This window comes from Ambystoma mexicanum, chromosome 4p (assembly GCF_040938575.1).
Source record: "Ambystoma mexicanum isolate Mex_15411 chromosome 4p, UKY_AmexF1_1, whole genome shotgun sequence".
NCBI classification, from domain to species: Eukaryota; Metazoa; Chordata; class Amphibia; order Caudata; family Ambystomatidae; genus Ambystoma; species Ambystoma mexicanum.
In genome coordinates, this window is record NC_090927.1 from 1,251,416,087 (window position 1) to 1,251,436,348 (window position 20,262).

The window sequence follows — 20,262 nt, forward strand, 5'->3', positions numbered from 1 at the left end:
GCCATCCTTCCTTTTAGGTCATGCGCACCGGGCATTTCTCTGTCTCTGTCTGCCGAGACCTCAGTCGACTGCAGAGTTTCATCCTTCCCCATTAAATCCGCCATTTCCTCCTAGCCGGATATGTGGTATGCTTTGCCTCAGTGTTTGAACTTGAGTCCTCATGAGAAAGGCCACCTGTAGCAAATCCCTTTATCTTGTAGCCAACCCTTTACCACTTGTACGCGCTTCGACTTCATCAGCGTTGCTTGGGCCACATCTTGGAACAACATTATGGGGGAGTCTCGGAATTTTACAGGGTCTTGCCTTTTGGCGCCTCCTTCATTATCTTTTCCTTTGTTTGGAAAAGGTGGATCTTCGTGAGAGTGTCCAGAATCAGATTTCTCTACTACTGATAGTAGACTCTATGCGTTCAGTCCAATATGATGTCTTCGCTCAGTGGGTTATTTAACAAGTGGCGGAACAAGGCTAGCACGTACTGAATGAATTCTGTGTCCGAGATGGTCATGGGTATCCCCCACAATCTAATGTTATTTCTCCTGGATCTATTTTCAGCATCTTCTTGTTTGCTTGTCACACATTCCATTGTTGTTCCAGAGTCTCCATTCTTTTGGCCAACTCCTGTCCGTGCCCCTGCTTGCACAGAGTTGTTTCAGTCTCCTCCACCCGTTTTTATACTGCCAACATTTGTTTATTGAGGTCAGTGATTTAGTTAGATTGACAACACAGTCTTTTATTTCTTTTTGAATCTCTGCCAGCATTTCTTGGAGGTTTGATTTCCTCGTGGGTGGGTATTCCAACTCAGGCTCTGTACTTCGGTTTGGGGGCGAGCTGACCTGCGCTGCCATCTGTTGAAGCTGCTTCGCAGCACCCTGCCCTTGGATCATGGTTTTGATGACTCCAGAAAGGGGGCCCTTCTGCTTGCTTGGCTGTTTGGACATTACCCCCCACCCCCGTGGTTGCATTCACTCCCTTGGGAACGCACTCCACTCAGTTGCCTCGCCACCACTCACCAACAATCTTCCACCCATCTCCTCACACAGACTTTAGGGGTCCAGTTCTTGCCTGTATCAAACTACCACTACTCTTCTCGTTAGGGTGTGATCTATTCTGTGTAAAGCACCACTGACCTTCCGATATTTAGCCTTTAAGATGGCTGCCGTAATCGTCAGGGCCCAGTCCACTGAGCCTGTTGCATTCCCAAGCCTGATGCCTATGTCACGCATGCCTCACACCCAACTTGAGCAGGCCCCAGCTTGGACTAGATGTAACACGCTCCGGAGATAAACCACTCTTCAGTGAGTCTTTTACTTTTAACTTCCCCTGTGTACTCCTGTCACTCGGATCCACGTCCTCTTCAGCTGCCGGCCAACTGCCGCCTGCCACCATCAGTGGGGAAGGGGAAGCCAGTTCTTTGACCCCCCCCTCAGGCCAAGTGCCTTCAAACCTTTCCCGCTCCTCCCAACACCACCTCTCTGCAACCCGGGCCCCTGATGTCTGGGGAGATATGGACTTCTTTAGCCTGGTCTATAGGCAGTGCAGCCAGGGCTGGCTCTACTCAACTCAAGTTCGCCAAGAGGTGCCGGTGGTTTGGGAGGCTTACTATGCACTGCTGTGAGGGAATAAGGCTGACCGCCTCAGCAAGCCATGCCAGGATCACTCCCTAGTGACAAAAGCACTCACTTCCTTGGAGCTTGCAGTGCTAGTCTCCCGAATGCTGCTTTAAAAGTGACGTTGTCCCCGGTGCCGCAGTTTGTTAACGGTCACCCATCCATCGGTGGGGGGGATCTACCTCTCGGCAAGTTCTGGCCGGGCCATTATCTAATTGCCGGGAAGATCTTCTCTCTTCCCATGATGCGTAGCTCAACAGGGCCCCTGCATCCACATGCCCAGGAGCCCCAGAGCAGACTGCGCTGTGCTTTCCCTCGGGGTCCGGCGGGGTCCAGAGCCTCACCAGGTGTCAACCCGCACTTCCTTCACTGATCCAGATGACTACTGCCGCCGTTGGTGTATACGCTACATCCCCCCACAAACCACTTAGTTAGGGCCAAAGTCGCTGCTGCCGACGGTCGGCAGCCCAGTCTCAATGCCAGAGGGTGAGAGGCCACATCCTGAACGACATGCCTGCTTCATAGCTGTAGGGCTGCAGCCCGTTCCCTGAGTCCGCCATCTTGACCTCACCTGCGAGCGCCTTCAAACAGTGTGATCTCTGCCAATCGGCAACAGAGCCCCTTCGAACTTGCAGGATCTGTGCAAGATGTGTTCCGACACTGCCTCCCAGCTTCTAGGGTGGATTCCATCACATTTAACGGGTGGTGGGGACCCATTGGATCGATGCGGGCTCTGGTTCTCACCGAGGAAGCATCTGGCAATGTCCTCGGCTGGCCACGCCCCTCCAGCCCTTTTTATTCAACAGAAACAGCTTTTCTTATGGGTTCCAACTCTTTGCTTTCTGCTCGACACTCTAAGCTTTCCTCAGTTCTCATCCATCTTGACCTACCAGCAGCTTTCGACACAGTGGACCGTCCTACTCTTCTTACTACTGTCTCTTCTCTCTTTTTTTCGGACTCTGACCTACACTAGTTCTCTTCCTATCTTGATGGTCGCTCTTTCCCAGTCTCTTGGTCTGGCAAAACTTGTGGCTACCTATTCTCTTCTACATGGGGTTCCTCAAGGCTCAGTCATTGGCCCTCTTTCTCTATACAACTCCACTTTATGTTCTTATTTCCTCCTTCAGGTTGCCATCCCATTTCTATGCTGATGACTCGCAGATCTTTGTGTCCTTTTATTCTTTCTCTGACTGTCTCCACGCTACTATTAATTGCTGTTTTCTTGTGGTCCAGGCCTAGATGAATGACCACTTCCTCTATCTCAACACCACAAAAACTGAAATCCTCTTCTTCCTATCTTCCTCCGTCCCTCCATCTATACCCCTCCCTCTATTTCCTTGGTCCCAGCCTTGCTCACCTTTAATTCCTCCGCTTGCAACCTGGACATTATCTTTGACACCACCCTTTGCTTTGCCCCACATATCTATGCTATTGATAAGTTTTGCCGATTTCAACTCCACAAAATATGCAAAGCCCACCCCTACCTTATATTTCATATAACTAAACTCCTTCTCTCTATTTGTGTCTTCTCCTGTCTTGACTACTGTTTCTTTCTCTTCATTGGTCTTCCGTCCTATCGTCTTGCTCTTCTGCAGTCTATTTTTTATTCTGCCATTCGTACCCTTTGCCTATTGCCTCCTCGCTCCTCTGTTTCCTCCTCGCTTCAGTCACTCTCTTGGCTAACTATCATATACTCTTTCACTTTCTTACCATTGTGTATTAAAGCATGCATGGTGTTGCTCCACCTTACCTTTCCTCTCTTCCTCATATTCCCTCCAGGTGCCTCTGGTCTGCTATGCAATTTTTATTGTCTGTCCCAAAGGCTCCCATTGCGCGATCTCGCTTCTGTCACTTCTCCTTACTCGCCCCCAAACTCTGGAACTCTCTTCCCCTTGATGTACGGCTTACCCCCACTCTTCCTCTTTTCTGCACACGTCTTAAAGTTTACTTGCTCAGTTCTTACTCCAAATTCGTATTTTGTCTTTCTTAATTTTATGCTTTCTCCTCTTATTTCATAATATTGTACCACACTCTGTCTGTACAGCACTTTATAAATTCAATAAAATACAAATACAAGGCAAAAGTGACATTGCACTTGTCTCTTTCTTTAAAGCATCACATTTTCACCATAAAACGATACAAAAACATGTTGCCTCTCTCATTAATTTAGCCTGGTAACCGAAATTCTAATCACCCCGAAACTGGATTACTGAATTTCAATCTAGAAGGAGCCAACAAACACACCATTAGGAAACTTCAAACATTGCAATATTCTATGCCCGTACTGAAATCTGACAACACAAATCGTTTTGAGCATATACAACTGACCCTAAAATTGCTTCATTTGCTCCTAGTTAAAAAGAGATGAAATATCAAATCCTTGGTTCTCGAGAACAAAGCCATACAAGGAAATGCTCCAAAATATCTATCCAACTTGGTGTTGCCTAAAAACCTAATGGACTTCTCAGATCAGTGAACGAGAACCTGCTAGACATCTCCTTCCCACTCCATAAAACTTCTATCATACTAGGCTTAAGATTTGCCATTCATGCTTCCCTCCAATGGAACATTCCGCCACAATGTCCAAAAGACATTACCAACCTCTACTAATTTCAACACAACATAAAGACGGTGCTCTATTCTCGGGCGTATTCATGTTTTCTTTATTATATCCCATAATGACAAGTGCCTTAAGGATTCACTGCAATATGTTGCACTAAACAAAATCACAAAATAAAAAGTGTTTAGTGTCCCAGCTTGACACAATATTTAAACTCCAAGTTACTATCCAAACTAATGATGCATATCTCTATGTCAATGTGCACCAGTGTAATGTGAGGGGCATGAACACCACTTGGTTAATTGTGTCTAATCACTCCGAGCTCTGGACTCATGGAAACTCAATACTTAATGTATTTTTAAATATTCCGATTTCGTTTAGAAGCCTGGAATAGCTGTCTAAAGACTCTAAAACCACCTTAACTAATACCCTTGCAGGATTACTTTTAAGATTAGAATCGGTTTCTGTATTTTTATGTATCCAAGTACAACATCATTTTTTTTAATATAGATACAGTGAATGAAACTTTCCTGGAAGCTGTCTCTATTTGAGGAAAGGAGAGTTGAGATGGCACATATAATAACTTACAATAATAAAAAGCAATGCTAATGAGCTCCTTACCTCGCTGAATTGTAGAATTTCCTTCCTTTTTTACAGAGGCACTTGGGTACATCACACTCCTTTCGTACTTCATACAGCTCACTATATGCATTGTCTTCAAGTTCCCATGCTGCATCTCTAGAAATAATGAATAGTGTTTGACAAGAATTCTTTATATACCTTAAAAGGTTCATTCAATTTTACTGAAAAAGGCTAAACAAAATGAGTGCAATAGTAGCAAAATGTCTATGCTGAGCTACTGCAGGCCACAAAACAAATTTAGACAAGAGGCAAGAGATCACTTTCATCATACAGTAACGCACAGTAGGGAAGAGTGAGATAGAAGACAAGAATCTGAGCATTAAATATTATAACAAGTGCTGTGACAAGGCAAGTAGACTGGCCTTGTCAATAAGGGATGAGAACCACTCTCAGCCTGGGGTGAGATGCCTATCAGGGAGAAATTCAGAGGCAGTCCTAACCCTAAGATGGGTAGTCTCCGTTGAGAGGGCCCCAATTCTGGCCCACCCACCATGTGACAGTATGTTTGTGTGCAGTGCACAATTGTCTCACACGATGTGCCCTACAAGCTCACCAGTTTAACTCTGTTTGTTTCAGAAATTCCATAGATGTCCTGACGGAAATGCTACAGAGAGCGAGATTCCCTTCACTGGCATCTGTGCTCCAGTAACATCAGAAAACCTCGACCCACATTGAGATAAACCACCCGATGGACCACCAGCTTACTGGAGTACCGTGCCGGAGAAGAAACAAAGCACAGATAGAGGCAACATACGACAGCAGGCAAACAGAGTTGTGCAGCACTCTATCAAGTCAGCAGACAAAAACTCCCCCACACCAGTACTTTTCTCTGGGGCCACAAGACCAAAGCCCACATAACACAAACTCAAACAGTCACCCTCCTGAGCAGCCATTGCAGTTCTGCAGTGAGTCAACATGGAGAAAGTGGGCCCGGTTAGGCCCCTAACTTGCAACATTTTCTGCTTCTGCCACGTACAGGGAGGGGAAGACAGAGCCAAATTGGCAAGGGACAGGGGCCAAATTCAAGAAGCGGGATAAGAATAAAGGACAGTAGAGGAGGTGGAAAGTGTGAGTTGTTCAGGTGAATTCCGAGGAGGTGGTGGACCAAGCGACCATTATAAAGAATGGAGGAGCAGCGGATAGTGGCAGCGAATTCTAGAGAAGGTGAGGTTTTGGGTAGTGAGTATAAGTGGTACTGCAGTGTGAGTGTGCGTGTTAGTGTAAGGGGTGGCTGTGAAGTGGATGCTATGGAGTGAAAGAAGGGTGTTTGAATACTGGTAGATAGAGGGAGGAGTAGTAGTTGGTGTGATGAAGGAATAGTATTTGTAGGGAGGAGTATTAGTTGGGAGGTGAAGTAGTTTAGTGTAAGAGTTAGTAGTGGAGTGGAGGAGGAAGTAGTGGAGTAGAGGAGGGCAGAGTGGAAGAGGGAGTAGTGGAGTGGAGGCAGGAGTAGTGAAGTGAAGGAGTTAGGAGGGAGTAGTGGTAGCAGAGAGAAAGTAGTAACATTTAAGGGTGGAGGAAGGAACCAGAAGGAGTGAGAGAGATCCAAGGGACAGGATAGAAGTGGGAAGAGTGAATGGAGATGGGTGGAGGTGGAAGAGGAAAGAGAGAACGGGCTGAGACAAGGGAGAAGAGAGCAAGCGTGATCATAAATTCGGACTAGAGCAGGGTATTTGCAAGGCAGTATTCCTTATGACTATACAGAACTAACAACTGGTTAGAGTAGGAAAAGTTAGGACGGGTAGAGGGAGATTAGTGAGATAAGGTCCAGGGCCGTTAGGCTAAACACTGTAGTTTATTTAGTATTTAGCATATTAAGAATGAAAAAATCAGTATATACTAACCAGGAACTAAACCAATCTGGGTTAGGGATGAGGTGCTTGTAGACAATAGAGGGATGCCCCTAGCGTCCATTGATTCTTCAATAAAAACCCTTGAACTGAAAGGGTCCCCTAGGAGACCCTGACGTCTATGGAAACAAGTCGAGTCACCACACACACGATAGAGACGCCAGACACGAGGTTGTATTCCCAAAGCTAGGGTTTTTATTGCAAAGCAAAAGTCTCAGTTGGCCAACTCGGTCTCACGCCCCGCGACGTGTATCTCTAGACCTCGAGGGACGCAAGAGAGTGAATTACGTACATCAGTTACATATATACAAAATGCATATCAAACAATCAGCTTTGACATGTTTAACACCCCCCTTTATTGGGTTTCTTTGAACTTGGTGTGATGATGGACATCTCCGACCACTATGACACCGTCAAACATCTATTCTAGTAACAATTTGCAATTTGTGAGTGTGAAGGCATCTTTCAGTTGTTGAATAGAACACAGCGCTTCTGTTCTTGGAAGCGAACTACATACGGGGGGAGTTGTATTCCGGACCTTGCTATCTATCAGGTGCTATTCGCGTCCTGGGAGCCGACATGCTCTAGCGGGCTCAGCAAAGGGGGGCTGTAAGAAAAGCATAATTCAAGCCTTCAGTGGTATTATTCTAACACATTCTACCATGTAACAAGACTGGCTGGCAGCTGTGAAATGATTAGATGCCCTGCAGCTCTGCTTCAAGGCTACATTCGTGAGGGAGCAGGGCATTCTTCCTGGCGCTGCCTACGTTTGTGTTTCAGCGAACTCTTGTTATCCTCACGCCCCTGCGGCCTTGTCCTTTTCACATACAGACAACAATGTTTCACAGTCGAGCAGTGTAAGCGGAAAATATACTGCGAAGCAATAGGAACAGAAAGCAACGAGCAATGGTTAGAAAACAAAATGGCGATTCTTGTTACATCAAAATGGCCATTCATTGGCAAACTCAAAAACCTATATTTTGTCATATCGTGCATGAGGCGGTTGGCCCACGGCCACCAAAATGCGTTTGCGGTCTCAAAGTAGAGGTACCCGTATTTCTAGACTGACAAACCCTCCTTTGGCCGTATGCCAAACGTCTCATCTATTTATTGAAACCTCCTCTAGTGATGATGAATCTGAAGTACTTATGTCTGAGTCTTGCATGCTATTGTGGACATCATTGTCTTCATCAATATCTATTGCCATCAACTTTTTTACTGCTCTCATCTCATTTGGGTCTGGGCCAGTTCGATCATGAGGTTGTTTTTTCTTTGTTATCATATGCATACATCCTTCCGTACATCCCTCAGTTACCTCAGCGCAAACTATGGGTAAACAATGTATACAACAACAGCACGTTAGGAATATTCCAAACACCATTACTAATATTGAGATCAACTTCCATCCCCAAGAAGGTAGTATTCCCCAAAACCAAGATCCTATTCCCCAGCTCCCTTCTCCAGTAGGGAGTTCAGAGCTTAGGACGTGCATTTTCTTTATTGCTTCAAAGATCGTGGGGGAATAATCATCAACATAAACGCAACATGCTGATCCCACTAATTTGCAAATTCCCCCACGATCTACCAGGATCACATCGAGAGCCATTCTATTTTGCAGCGTCATTAACCTGATTCCTCTTTCTTCCAACGTCATGTTAAATAATATATCTGTTGTTGTTTTTATTGTATTGTTTAGGATTCTGGACAGTTGCCTTATATTATAGGAGTTCACTATCTGCCCTAAGAATGGAATTAATGATTTTGCTACATCAGTTGCTATTAAAACACCTTTGTCAGTCCTTTTGACTCTAGTTCTGGATAATCTGGCCATGGCTGCTGTTTCTAAGAGGAATACTCCTGGGAACAGTAGCCCTAGGTAACATGTTCCTCCCCAGTTTCTGGGCAACCAAGGGTATGCTTTCTCTCCATATATAAAATAAACTGGATCACCTCCGTATACTGGTTCTATTTCCCATTTTAGTACCACTGTATTCATACAACCAGCATATGTTCCGACTGAAAAAGAGCCTTTCTTTTTTAGACAAAAAGGGACAGTTCTTGGGCTATAATTCACCGTGTAAGATGGGGGAATTGCATCTTTGTTCCCTTCTGTTCTTACACGAAACGTCATTACAGATGTTTTTCTGGTGGGGACAATCTATCTCGTCTATTTTGTTGTGTTATCTTTCGTGTACTTTTCCTCGTGGGCTCTAAGGCTATTACTTGTGCTTTATAAAAATGGAACAACCCACAGGCTTCATTATGATCTCCTCAAACTCATTCATGTTCGTTCTGTCTAATTGACCCGTATTGCTCTCATTCCATTTCCCATAGAACATTGCACCTAAAGATGTAATACATGCAGAACTTAATGGTAATGGCTGCACATACCACCCTAGTCCTTTCCCAGCATGCTGTGGTAAATGGGCACATAACCAGCAGTTTGTTTTCTTCAGGATTGCATGTGTCATGTTCATTATCAGCAATAAGGTGTTATTTCCAAAACCTTCCCTGTGTTTTTCTTCCATTGGGGGTAGGGTATAAGTGATCACCTGAACCGGGCTTTCAGTAGTGGATATATTACTTATTGGTAAAAACATTTCTAATGGGTGTATTGTTTCTACCCACCATAACATTAGGGCTGTCGATATTGGTGCTACCATGCTCATAAAGCACATTATTATCGTTAGTACCAGCATACAATTTGTTTTACCATGCATTTTTCTTAAGCTTATAGTCTTTATAATTTACTCATTCTCAGCAGTGGTGGTGCAGGAGGAGGCTGGAACCGGTCCCGGCATGTTTCTTGTCCTTCTTGTTTTTTATCACAGTTCGTTGTGGATATCTCTCTTCGTCGCGCTTGCTCTGATGTTAATAAGTTCAATGGAATTGTCACAGTTCAGTTCTGCCTGTCTCTTTTTTAGCCTGGATTAGATTATTTGTTTTTAGGCGAGATCACGTGTACCCTCTTATACTGCTCAGAGGACCTTCCATCAGTTATCTTATCGCCTTAGTATCATGTGCACCCAGCTTGTCCGCTCTGGTTCAGGACACATGTACTGTTAATCGGTTATCTCAATTGCCATAGTACCATGTGCGCCCAGTTTGTCCGTTCTGGTTCAGGACACGTGTACTTTTTATGATCGCACCGAGGAGCCGCGACTCTTCAATAGTCCGACTTGCACAATTTTCACGCTTCTCTCCTCTACACCTCCGGTTCCTTCTCCGTCCATGAGCTGAACCAGAGGTTGATATATACACCAAAAAGAACTGCGGATCACTTTGTCATCCGAGGCCGCAGGTTGTATCGCCTTGCTCCTGGTATCGTATGATCCGTGAACAGTGCCGGTGCACTTCCAGATTCTGGCTTGAAGTCAGCCTGTGGCGCTACTGCAGGTGCTGCTGTGTGCCGCGCCAATGATGCAGATCCGTTTTTTGGCATGTTGGCAAGTGCTGGTGGGTGCCAAAGGGGTACACGATTTGTTTTTGCTGGTATTTGCAAGGCAGATTTTGCGTCGGTCAGCAGTGATGTCGATTCTGCTGGACAACGTTGGGGCACTCTTTGCCTTTCCCCTCTTTGGCAATCATCTCAGGCTTTGTTTCAAGTTTCACTTCTCGTTTTGGCAGATTAGGTGGCTGCTCACTGGCAATAGTTTCTTTTGTTTCTGGGACCGCTGTCTCTTTCCGGTCATCACTGTCAGGCAAGTCTTTCAGTGCAGTTGGAATCTTCTTGGCATGGGTGGCATGGATCCACGACTTCCTTCCATCCACCCTTAATGCCGTCTGCGTCGCCAAAAGTACTTGAGAGGGCCCGCGCCACCTGGGTGCTAATGAAGACTTTCTTTCAAAGTTTTTTAGCAGCACTCAGTCTCCTGGCTCCAGCGCATGCCCCGGACCGGTGTATCTCACTGGTAATGACTCCTGCACCTGCTGATGAATCAAACGCAACTTCTGCATTAAAAGGCCACAATAAGTACTAAGCACAGGATGTTCTATCTCACTAAGTCGCTTTGGCTGAGGAGCGCACCAAACATATGCCGGCCCCCCATTACGATTTTGTACGGGGAGAGCCCAGTTTTAGCCTGCACAGATGTACGCATGCATAATAGTGCTATTGGTAATGCATCCACCCAACTCAACCTGCTTCCCGCACAAATCTTGCTTATCTTTGATTTAAGAATTCTGTTGTGCCTCTCCACAAGACCGGCAGAACTCGGATGCCTTTAACTATGGAATCTCTTATCAATCTGGAGACCAGCACATATCTGTAATACCACTGCACCCACAAAATGCGGTCCATTATCAGACCATAGGACTCGGGGTAAGCCAAATCTGGAAAAGTACTCCTTCAACATTACTTTTGCCGTACTCATTGCTGTGCAGCCTTTCAAAGGATATGCCTCCACCCACTTACTGAATGCACAGATCACCACCAAGACGTATTTTAAGTTTTGGCACCTCTCCATCTCTATGAAATCAAAATGAATTACCTAAAATGGCATGGAGGGCGGGCCAAAACTGCCTGTTGGAGTCACTGTTCCCTTCCCTACATTGTGTTGCAAACACGTGATACAGTTCTGCACCAACCTCTCTGCATTCTTTTTTATGCTTACATTCTGCCAAACTGTAGAAAGGTGCTGTATTATTTTCTTCGCACAGATGTGCGTAGGGCTGTGGGCCATTGTGACCATTGCAGTCACATACGAATTTGGCAACATCCAGTTTCTAGTTCCCTTGACCACCCAACAACCCTCCAGATCCAACTCAGCAGATCCCTCTGCCCACCCCTGTATTTCATCGGCCGTAGCCTCGGCCTGCATTTCTTTGACAGTGGCAACTCCATCTTCTATCATACAGGGTACTTCCTCTGTCTGAACCGTCATCATTCTGGTATTCAAATCAGTGGCAGTTTGTTTCGCAATTCTGTCTGCAAACGCGTTTCCCTCTCCTACTTTGCATGTTACTTTTTTATGTGCCTCGCATTTCACTATTGCTAGGCGCTTTGGAAACGTGAGTGCAGACAGCAATCGTACAATCAAAGGGCCATGTTGAATTCGGGCGCCATGTGATGTCAGAAACCCTCTCTCAGCCCAGAGTTGACCAAAATTATGAGCCACTCCAAAAGCATACTGACTATCAGTATATATATTCACATTCAAATTTTCAGAAATCTCGCAGGCTCTGGTCAATGCTATTATTTCTGCGGCTTGTGCTGAATTATAGGGAATTCTTTTACTTTCTACAACATTCTCTAGAGTAGTGATAGCGTATGCGGCAGTTGTCGTGCCATCTGGTAATTTAAAACATGAGCCGTCACAAAATAACTCTCCATCCGGCTCTTTCTGTGGAATATCACTTAAATCAACTCTTCCCTTGGTTTCTTCATCAGTGACCATTAAGAAATCGTGGGGGGGTGATTCATTCTCCCCAATTTCTTTTATGGTTAGTGGCATTATTTCTGCAGGATTCAAAGCGCTACACCTCATAATTTGGATATGGGGCGCAAACAAGATAATCTCATATTTTGTCAATCTAGCAGAGGCGTTGCGTCTGTGTTCTATTAAATAGAACGTCTATGGCATGTGGCACCATCAGAATTAAAGTGTGCCCCAATACCATTCCTTCCGTTTGTTTCACTGACGCAGCAGCCGCCGCGACAGATCGCAAACATCGTGGCAGTGCGCGCGCTACAGGGTCAGCGCAGAAGAAAAATAGCCGCACGGCCTATTTCTTCCACCTTGTTCCTGTGTCAAAACCACGAATGCACATCCTTCACTTTCACACACAAATAGTCTAAAAATGTTCTCATAGTTCGGCGTACCCAAAACTGGAGCCGAGCATAATGCAGTTTTTAATCCATCAAATGCTTTCTGACATTCCTCATCCGACTGCAAAGGCATAACCGCATCCTTTCTAGTTAAATTCACTAATGGTTTCACAATTAACGCAAAATTACCAATCCATTGTCGGCAATATGAAGCCATGCCTATTATGGCTCTGACTCCTTTTTGTGTCTTTGGAATAGGCATACAAGAAATACTTTCTATGCGTTCTGGCGTTAGTCTTTCCCCTCCTTTCGAAAGTAGGTAGCCCAAATAAGCCACCTCCTTTCGATTATACTGAAATGTCTTCAAACTAGCTTTATGGCCATGTGCCGCTAGGTGTGACAGTAGTAATACAGTGCTTTCTTTACAAATCTCCTCGGTGTCTGCAGCTAGCAATATATCGTCTATGTATTGCAAGAGTACACAACCCACGGGTAATTCCAGCATGTCTAGCTGCTCTTTTAATGCTCTAATGTAAATAGTTGGACTTTCCGGGTAACCTTGCGGAATCGGCGTAAATGTAAATGATCGTCCTCCTAATGTGAACGCGAACAAATATCTAACCTTACCTAGGGCGTTTGATTTTGCAAAGTCAACTCTCAACCAATATCAGGATACTTTGAATCGGGGAATGACTCACCTGATAAATCAGGTCGTCTGTATACTGACGCACCAAAGGACGTCGTGTCTGCGTTTCTTGGCTACCACCTTGTTTCGGGACCCTCGTCTCCTTGTTCTCTAGCCAGGCACGTCGATCAGGGATCAGATGTGTGCAGATCTGCAAGGGAGTCTCTCATCACTTTTACAGGGCGCCCCGAACACCTCTTGATCCCGGCTCGATCGTCCCGTCCTCGCCGTTCTCTGCCTTACTCAATTACAACGTTACGCGATGGAACAAGTGGGAGAGGGTCCCTATTCGGGCGCCATCTTGAAACGGGCTCCTAGGGGACCCTGACATCTATGGAAACAAGGCGAGTCACCACACACGATAGAGGCGCCAGACACGAGGTTGTATTCCCAAAGCTAGGGTTTTATTGCAAAGCAAAAGTCTCAGTTGGCCAACTCGGTCTCACGCCCCGCGACGTGTATCTCTAGACCTCGAGGGACGCAAGAGAGTGAATTACGTACATCAGTTACATATATACAAAATGCGTATCAAACAATCAGCTATGACATGTTTAACACCCCCCTTTATTGGCTTTCTTTGAACTTGGTGTGATGATGGACATCTCCGACCACTATGACACCTTCAAACATCTATTCTAGTAACAATTTGCAATTTGTGAGTGTGAAGGCATCTTTCAGTTGTTGAATAGAACACAGCGCTTCTGCTCTTGGAAGCGAACTACATACGGGGGGGAGTTGCATTCCGGACCTTGCTATCTATCAGGTGCTATTTGCGTCCTGGGAGCCGACATGCTCTAGCGGGCTCAGCAAAGGGGGGCTGTAAGAAAAGCATAATTCAAGCCTTCAGCAGTATTATTCTAACATATTCTACCATATAACGAGACTGGCTGGCAGCTGTGAAATGATTAGATGCCCTGCAGCTCTGCTTCAAGGCTACATTCAGGAGGGAGCCAGGCATTCTTCCTGGCGCTGCCTACGTTTGTGTTTCAGCGAACTCTTGTTATCCTCACGGCCCTGCGGCCTTGTCCTTTTCACATACAGAAAACAAGGTTTCACAGTCGAGCAGTGTAAGCGGAAAATATACTGTGAAGCAATAGGAACAGAAAGCAACGAGCAATGGTTAGAAAACAAAATGGCGATTCTTGTTACATCAAAATGACCGTTAATTGGCAAACTCGAAAACCTATATTTTGCAACATCGTGCATGAGACGGTTGGCCCACGGCCACCAAAATGCGTTTGCGGTCTCAAAGTAGAGGTATCCGTATTTCTAGACTGACAGAACTGCATTTGCCTTTGGGAACTGGAGTGATTCTTGTCCCATCTGTGGTAGTACTTAGTGTAAAATATTACATTTGCACTAATGTCTTATGTGGGATTATTGCTGCTAATCAAATCAAAGTTTGCACCCTTGTAGATGGGCAGTTTAGCCCCTTAACATTAGCTTGGCCATGGTATCTGTTGATGAGTAAACGTGTGTGGACCTTGGCCAGCCCTGTGGATTCCCAGGTAGGCAGATCAGATTCCCCCAAGAAAAAAGTCACCATTAAATGGAAACTGCATTTTTCTGCACATTTCTGCAGGAATTCATGTACCCAGATCTAACCCCAGATCCCACCACTACCACTAATGCCTCCTTTTGAGAAAAATAGAGAAGAAAAAAGGCAATGATTAAACTAACTAGCAGTAAAACACTATTTGACGAAAGAGAAATATTTGTCTTCTAAATTCATATGCTCCAAAACTAGAGCTTTCCTCTCTTCGAGATCAAGCACCTCTGTCTGTGAACTACTTATTTACTGCTTGACGGCATTAAGCAGGTATTGAACATCAATATGTTGTGATGGGTTACTCATCCTATCTTTCTACTAGATATATTTCTCTTGAATAATAACAGAGTGTTTTTTAGGAAGAAAAACAAGGTATTGTTTCTTATTTTAAGCTCTAGAGATTATTATTCTAGGTAAAAGGTGCCAGGTGTTATGGCTACCCAGATCCCAAGACTGCTTTTACCCATAATGGGTGCCAACTGTCATGGCAACCAACAACCAAAACACCTTAGGGTGCCAACCATCATACCCTTCGTTCCACACAGTAGGTGGATTAAATATCCCCATTGGGTTGTGGCAAGTTCTGCAGGACAGAAAAGTGCTGTATCTGATGCAAGGCTCTGGAGAGAGTTGGATCTCTGAGCTACTTTGTCTGAGCACCTGGCAGCTTAATATTGGACAGTAATATTTTCAGGTATAACAGGTATGTCTGCCGAGTACCTAGGAACCAATCCTTATTCCAATTGTTTGTATGATAAATGTGAACTGTTATCAATATCTTCCCTACACAATTGTATTGCTAAACCAACAGGTATTTACACTTGCAATTGTGTCTTTTGTATTCATGAATAGAAACACATTAAGAATGCTCTCACTCTCTTCTCTAGCATTTATCTGTATTCATTATCTTGCAGAGATATGATGAGCATTACAAATAGTATAGCCAAACAGTATACAGTTCCCAATATTAGCAATAAAGCAGTTGGAGCTAAATCAAACTGGGTTAGGGATGAGGTGCTTGTAGACGATTGAGGGACGCCCCTAATGCCCATTGATTCTTCAATAAAAACCCTTGAACTGCATTTGTCTTTGAAAACTGGAGTGATTCTTGTGCCATCTATGACAGTGCTAAGTGTACACCAGGAAATGGAGACTTGAGAATGCTTTGGGACTGAGGCAGCCACATTCACTGTGACCCCTGTAGTTGGTAAATGGGATAAACATGCACACAAACACACACACGCACACACACACATTGCTGATGAAAGACAGAGAAACGGTCAATGTAAAATTAGTGTTAGGATTTATCGGCATTAAGCAGGCATTGAACATCAATATGTTGTGGTGGGTTACTCATCCTATCTTTCTAATAGATATATTTCTCTTGACTAACAAGGTTTTTAGGAAGAAAAACACAGTATTTTTTCTTATTTTATTAATTCAAAAAACCAAAAAACAGAACCCAGACACTTTATGGGATGCAAAATGTTTGAAACAGAGCTTGATTGGTAAATATATTTTCATCAAATAAACAAAACAGAAGACTTGTACACTCAGAATAAAGAAAGCAGGACAAAAATCCAGACGGGAGGCCATGCTGCACGTAGCTGGACTCAAGCGTGTGCTTGTCAAATAGGTACTCTGCAGGCCATTCTGTGGGGCACCCATCCGCCGCAGGTTGGTAACAGGGCCACCCAACTCCTTCATCGAGTTGACCTCCTCCTCTTTCTTATTTTAAGCTCTAGAAATTATTATTCTAGGTAATGGGTGCCAAGTGTCATGGCTACCCAGATCCCAAGACTGCTTTTACACATAATGGGTGCCAACTGTCATGGCACCCAATAACCAAAACACATTAGGGTGCCAACCATCATACCCTTCTTTCCACAAAGTAGGTGGATTAAATGCCCCTGTTGGGCAGTGGAAAGTTCTGCAGGAGATAACAGTGCTGTACCCGATGCAAGGCTCTGGAGAGTTGGATCTCTGAGCTACTTCGTCTGAGCACCTGGCAGCTTAATATTGCACAGTGATATTGTCAGGGGTCTAATTGCAGAGTACCTAGGAACCAATCCTTATTGCAATTGTTTGTATGATAAACATGAACTGTTAAAATACCTTCCCTACACAATTGTATTGCTAAACCAACAGGTACTTACACTTGCAATCGTGTCTTTTGTACTCATAAATAGAAAAATATTAAGAATGCTCTCACGCTCTTCTCTCGCAATTATCTGTATTCATTATCTTGCAGAGATATAAGCATTACAAATAGTACAGCCAAACAGTATACAGTTTGACCTGATGCCGATACTGCTCCCAATGTCCTCTTGGATGTGGGTCAGGAGGTCAAGTATGATCTTCATTTTAGGCGGTACAGTGTTAGTATCTACCTGTCAGTGAGAGCCCAGGGTGTGGCCCTTGTGTGAGGGATCACTGCACGCTTCTGCCTTGCCACCGGCATCCCATCATTATCATGCTCCTCCTCCTCCTTCTTCTCTGTTGTCTCTGCAGGTATTCCAGCCCTGCACCTGCACATTGGCATGCAGAGCCTCTAGCTCCATGTTTGCAGAAATGACTGGCAGCATGGTTGTGTTGGGATGTGTTTTTGGGGAAGGTGTGGCCCTTTCATACTCTTCCTGTGTGCATTTGGTGCACCTGGGTGGATTGACTACACCTGTGGCCTAATTTCATTCACTTGTGTCCATTTACTTGCTGCTCTGAGGTGTTATCTACGCCTAGGCTTTGCTGGTATTACTGGCAAATATTTGCCGGTAGTATTGGCAACTCCAATCTCGTGATATGCCGGTGATACCACTGTGCTGGTGTTACCAGCACAGGCTTCCAGACCATCTGGTATTTTCTTTGCCTGTATTACTGGCGCTGGTAATTCCGGGGGTGGTGATATCGGTGCCAGTAATTGCGGCAACTGTATTCCGGCAAACTCGTACTTGGCTGGACTGGTAAAAGTGCTGATAAATGGTTTACTGGCACTTTTACTATATACTGGCAAACTTGTACTAAGGCCCCAAGGCTTCTAAAAAGCAATGGATTAAAAATTACAGGTGAATCATTTTAAAACCCACTGCGAGGATTCACCTTCTGTCCTCTGTTCTTTGATGGAGCTACATATCCCGGCCAAAGAAAGAGGGGTAGCACAGGCTGATGTTATGCACTGTACTAAAACTGAGTATCACAATAAGCTCAGTGTGTTACCAGCAGAGGGATGGTTGAAAGTCTACCTGACAAAAATACATTATCGTGTCTCTTAATGGCGTAATAAAAATGGACATGACAAATATGCTGAAAAAAATTGCTAATAAAGGGTATATCGTCCCCCAAAATCTTGGAAATGTCAAAACAATGAAAAAAAAAAACAATTTGGAGAAATTGACAAAGTGTAACGTTTTATGCCCCTGTGCAGATTTACTGTATCATGGAAAAGGCATTTTAAAGCGGGTTGCCTCTTCTCATCAAAGCAGTTAATGCTAGTAGTTTAGTTTTGCTTCCAAGTTTCTGAAGGAAGCATACCAATTAGAATTTGGAAAAGGTGGCTAAGTGCCAATTCTAGGCCTATAGACAGAACTATTGTCATGGCCCATACATTAGGATAGCTATTTACATGTTTTTACTCAGATTGTCAAGCTCTGAATCTGCTAGACTCTCCATCCCTGCCCTATCCGGAGTTTCCAGGAATATGGCCTCCAGCTGCATCTGTAGTCTGTGTGTCACTGCTGTTGTGTGCAGCTAGCTATATAGTATAGAACCCACCTCTTTAGCTCATGCAAACCACCCTTATTCCTTTGCCAGTCAATCCTGAACTGAGGGCGTCGTTCATTAAATCACTAGCTTTGAACAGCTCCCCTTGGCGCTAAGGTCTGCGACCTATAGAACAACATAGGTTTTTGCAATATATTTTTGACATTTGAAATGACGTCCGTCTTGGTTACGCCCGCAAGAAAAGGTGCTGCCCGACTACAGATTTGTCAGGTGCCCTTCATGAGTTTTACGTCACCGCAAGGTTCGGTGTGCTACTGAATAACATAGAATGTGCAAAACATTTTACTTTATAAATTGAGATTAGTGCTTATACGCCTGCTTCTAATAGTTGTAGCCAATTAGCATTTGTATCATATGACTGACACCTATAGCTAAGCACTTTTTTCTTTCATATCATCAGATTGTCTAGATGGTGGACTTTTAAAATGAGAAATATTTAACTAACTGTTACAAATTCCAGGGAGATGTTCTGCGAGAGAATGTAAACACTGCATCCTTCGGTGTGCAATGACGCCTTTCAAAATAACACATTATTCATCAAATAGCTTTGCTGTTTCTGAATCTGTGCTATTCTTGTTTTAAAAAAAGAATGAAAACAGCTGATATCATTTGTTCAGCTTGCAGTCATTTTAACATTAAACATGAATGATGTTAATACGTACATGAGAAATACAAGAATAAATGAAGCCTCTAGTAGTTCTTCTGCTCTGTGCAGGCGGCTTAGAAAAAAATATCTCAGCACTTACCAGTGTCATTTGTAGCAGACACTTGTTTACTTAACCAGCGTCAAATACCATTGAAAAGGGTTAATAATGGTAAGACATGTAAAATCCAATAGGTCCGAACACACATAAGTGGCTGTGCATCATTCAATGTGTTTGTTAAAACTGTCAAAGTCAATAAGCATGAAAGTCGTATAACTAACTTTGGATTATCAAGCTATTCTATCACAGGTATATTTATACGATATGAAACAGTTTAGCCGGCCCTGGGGTCACAGGTCTGTATACAAAGCAGGGATATCAGCAGAGCCCAAATCGAGTGACAAAATCCGACATGGATTGTGAGCCAGCCTCCAAGTAAAATACACGGCAGAGACTGAAATCAAGCACTCACGCGTGGCACATGTAATGAACCACACCTTCCGTGTCTTTACGAGCAAATCGAGAAAGGACAATCATTGCCAGGCATAGTGCCGGCTCGGGAGGGCCAATTCCCCCCTAACCTTGGCAGGGATAGCTTGGGCAAGGAAGCAGCTACTTGACTAACATGGTGGGAGGGAGCAGGACACAAACTAAACCATTACAAAACTTGCCTTAACTGGAGTAGAGGGGGGCAGTGCACCAAAAATGTATAACAGGATGCACTAAGGAGTATAGCTCCTTGAGGACAGCAAGACCTTCTGTCAGCCTCCCCAGCAGAGAAGGCCCCTGCAGGCTAGGTAGTCAGGTGAAAATGTAGGAGGAATGCCAACAGACTCCCTCCTATGAGTGAAGGAAAATAACAGAGTATAGGTTAGGTATTGTTAAGATGGATTTCTAGAATCTGGCCTGGGGGACAGATTTTAGGAAGCCACCCTACTTATAGTGTACAGAGGAACTCTCAGAGGTTAAAGTAGCAATAGATAGCAGTCAACTCGGGAAAGTGGGAGTGGGATCATGGGTCCAAAATGAGTCCACACAGTGAAGCACACAATAATTCAATTTAGACAGGAATGTATACAAATACTGTATTTATTCTAGGCTTCTAACACACACTAAAAATGAAACAAGCAGGTAATAATTTCTCACAACACGCAATAAGAGGTAAGTAAAGTGATGTAGTA

The 20,262-nt window shown here is 44.3% G+C and overlaps 1 protein-coding gene across 1 annotated transcript in view; it reads right to left on the bottom strand.

Moving 5' to 3' along the window:
- LOC138453779 (PHD finger protein 7-like) overlaps window positions 1-20,262 on the bottom strand; it is a 1,510,505-nt gene that overhangs the window by 278,905 nt on the left and 1,211,338 nt on the right. The window contains exon 10 of the mRNA XM_069606924.1: window positions 4,789-4,905. Coding sequence (XP_069463025.1) covers window positions 4,789-4,905 — 117 coding nt within the window. The remainder of the gene's footprint in view (window positions 1-4,788; window positions 4,906-20,262) is intronic.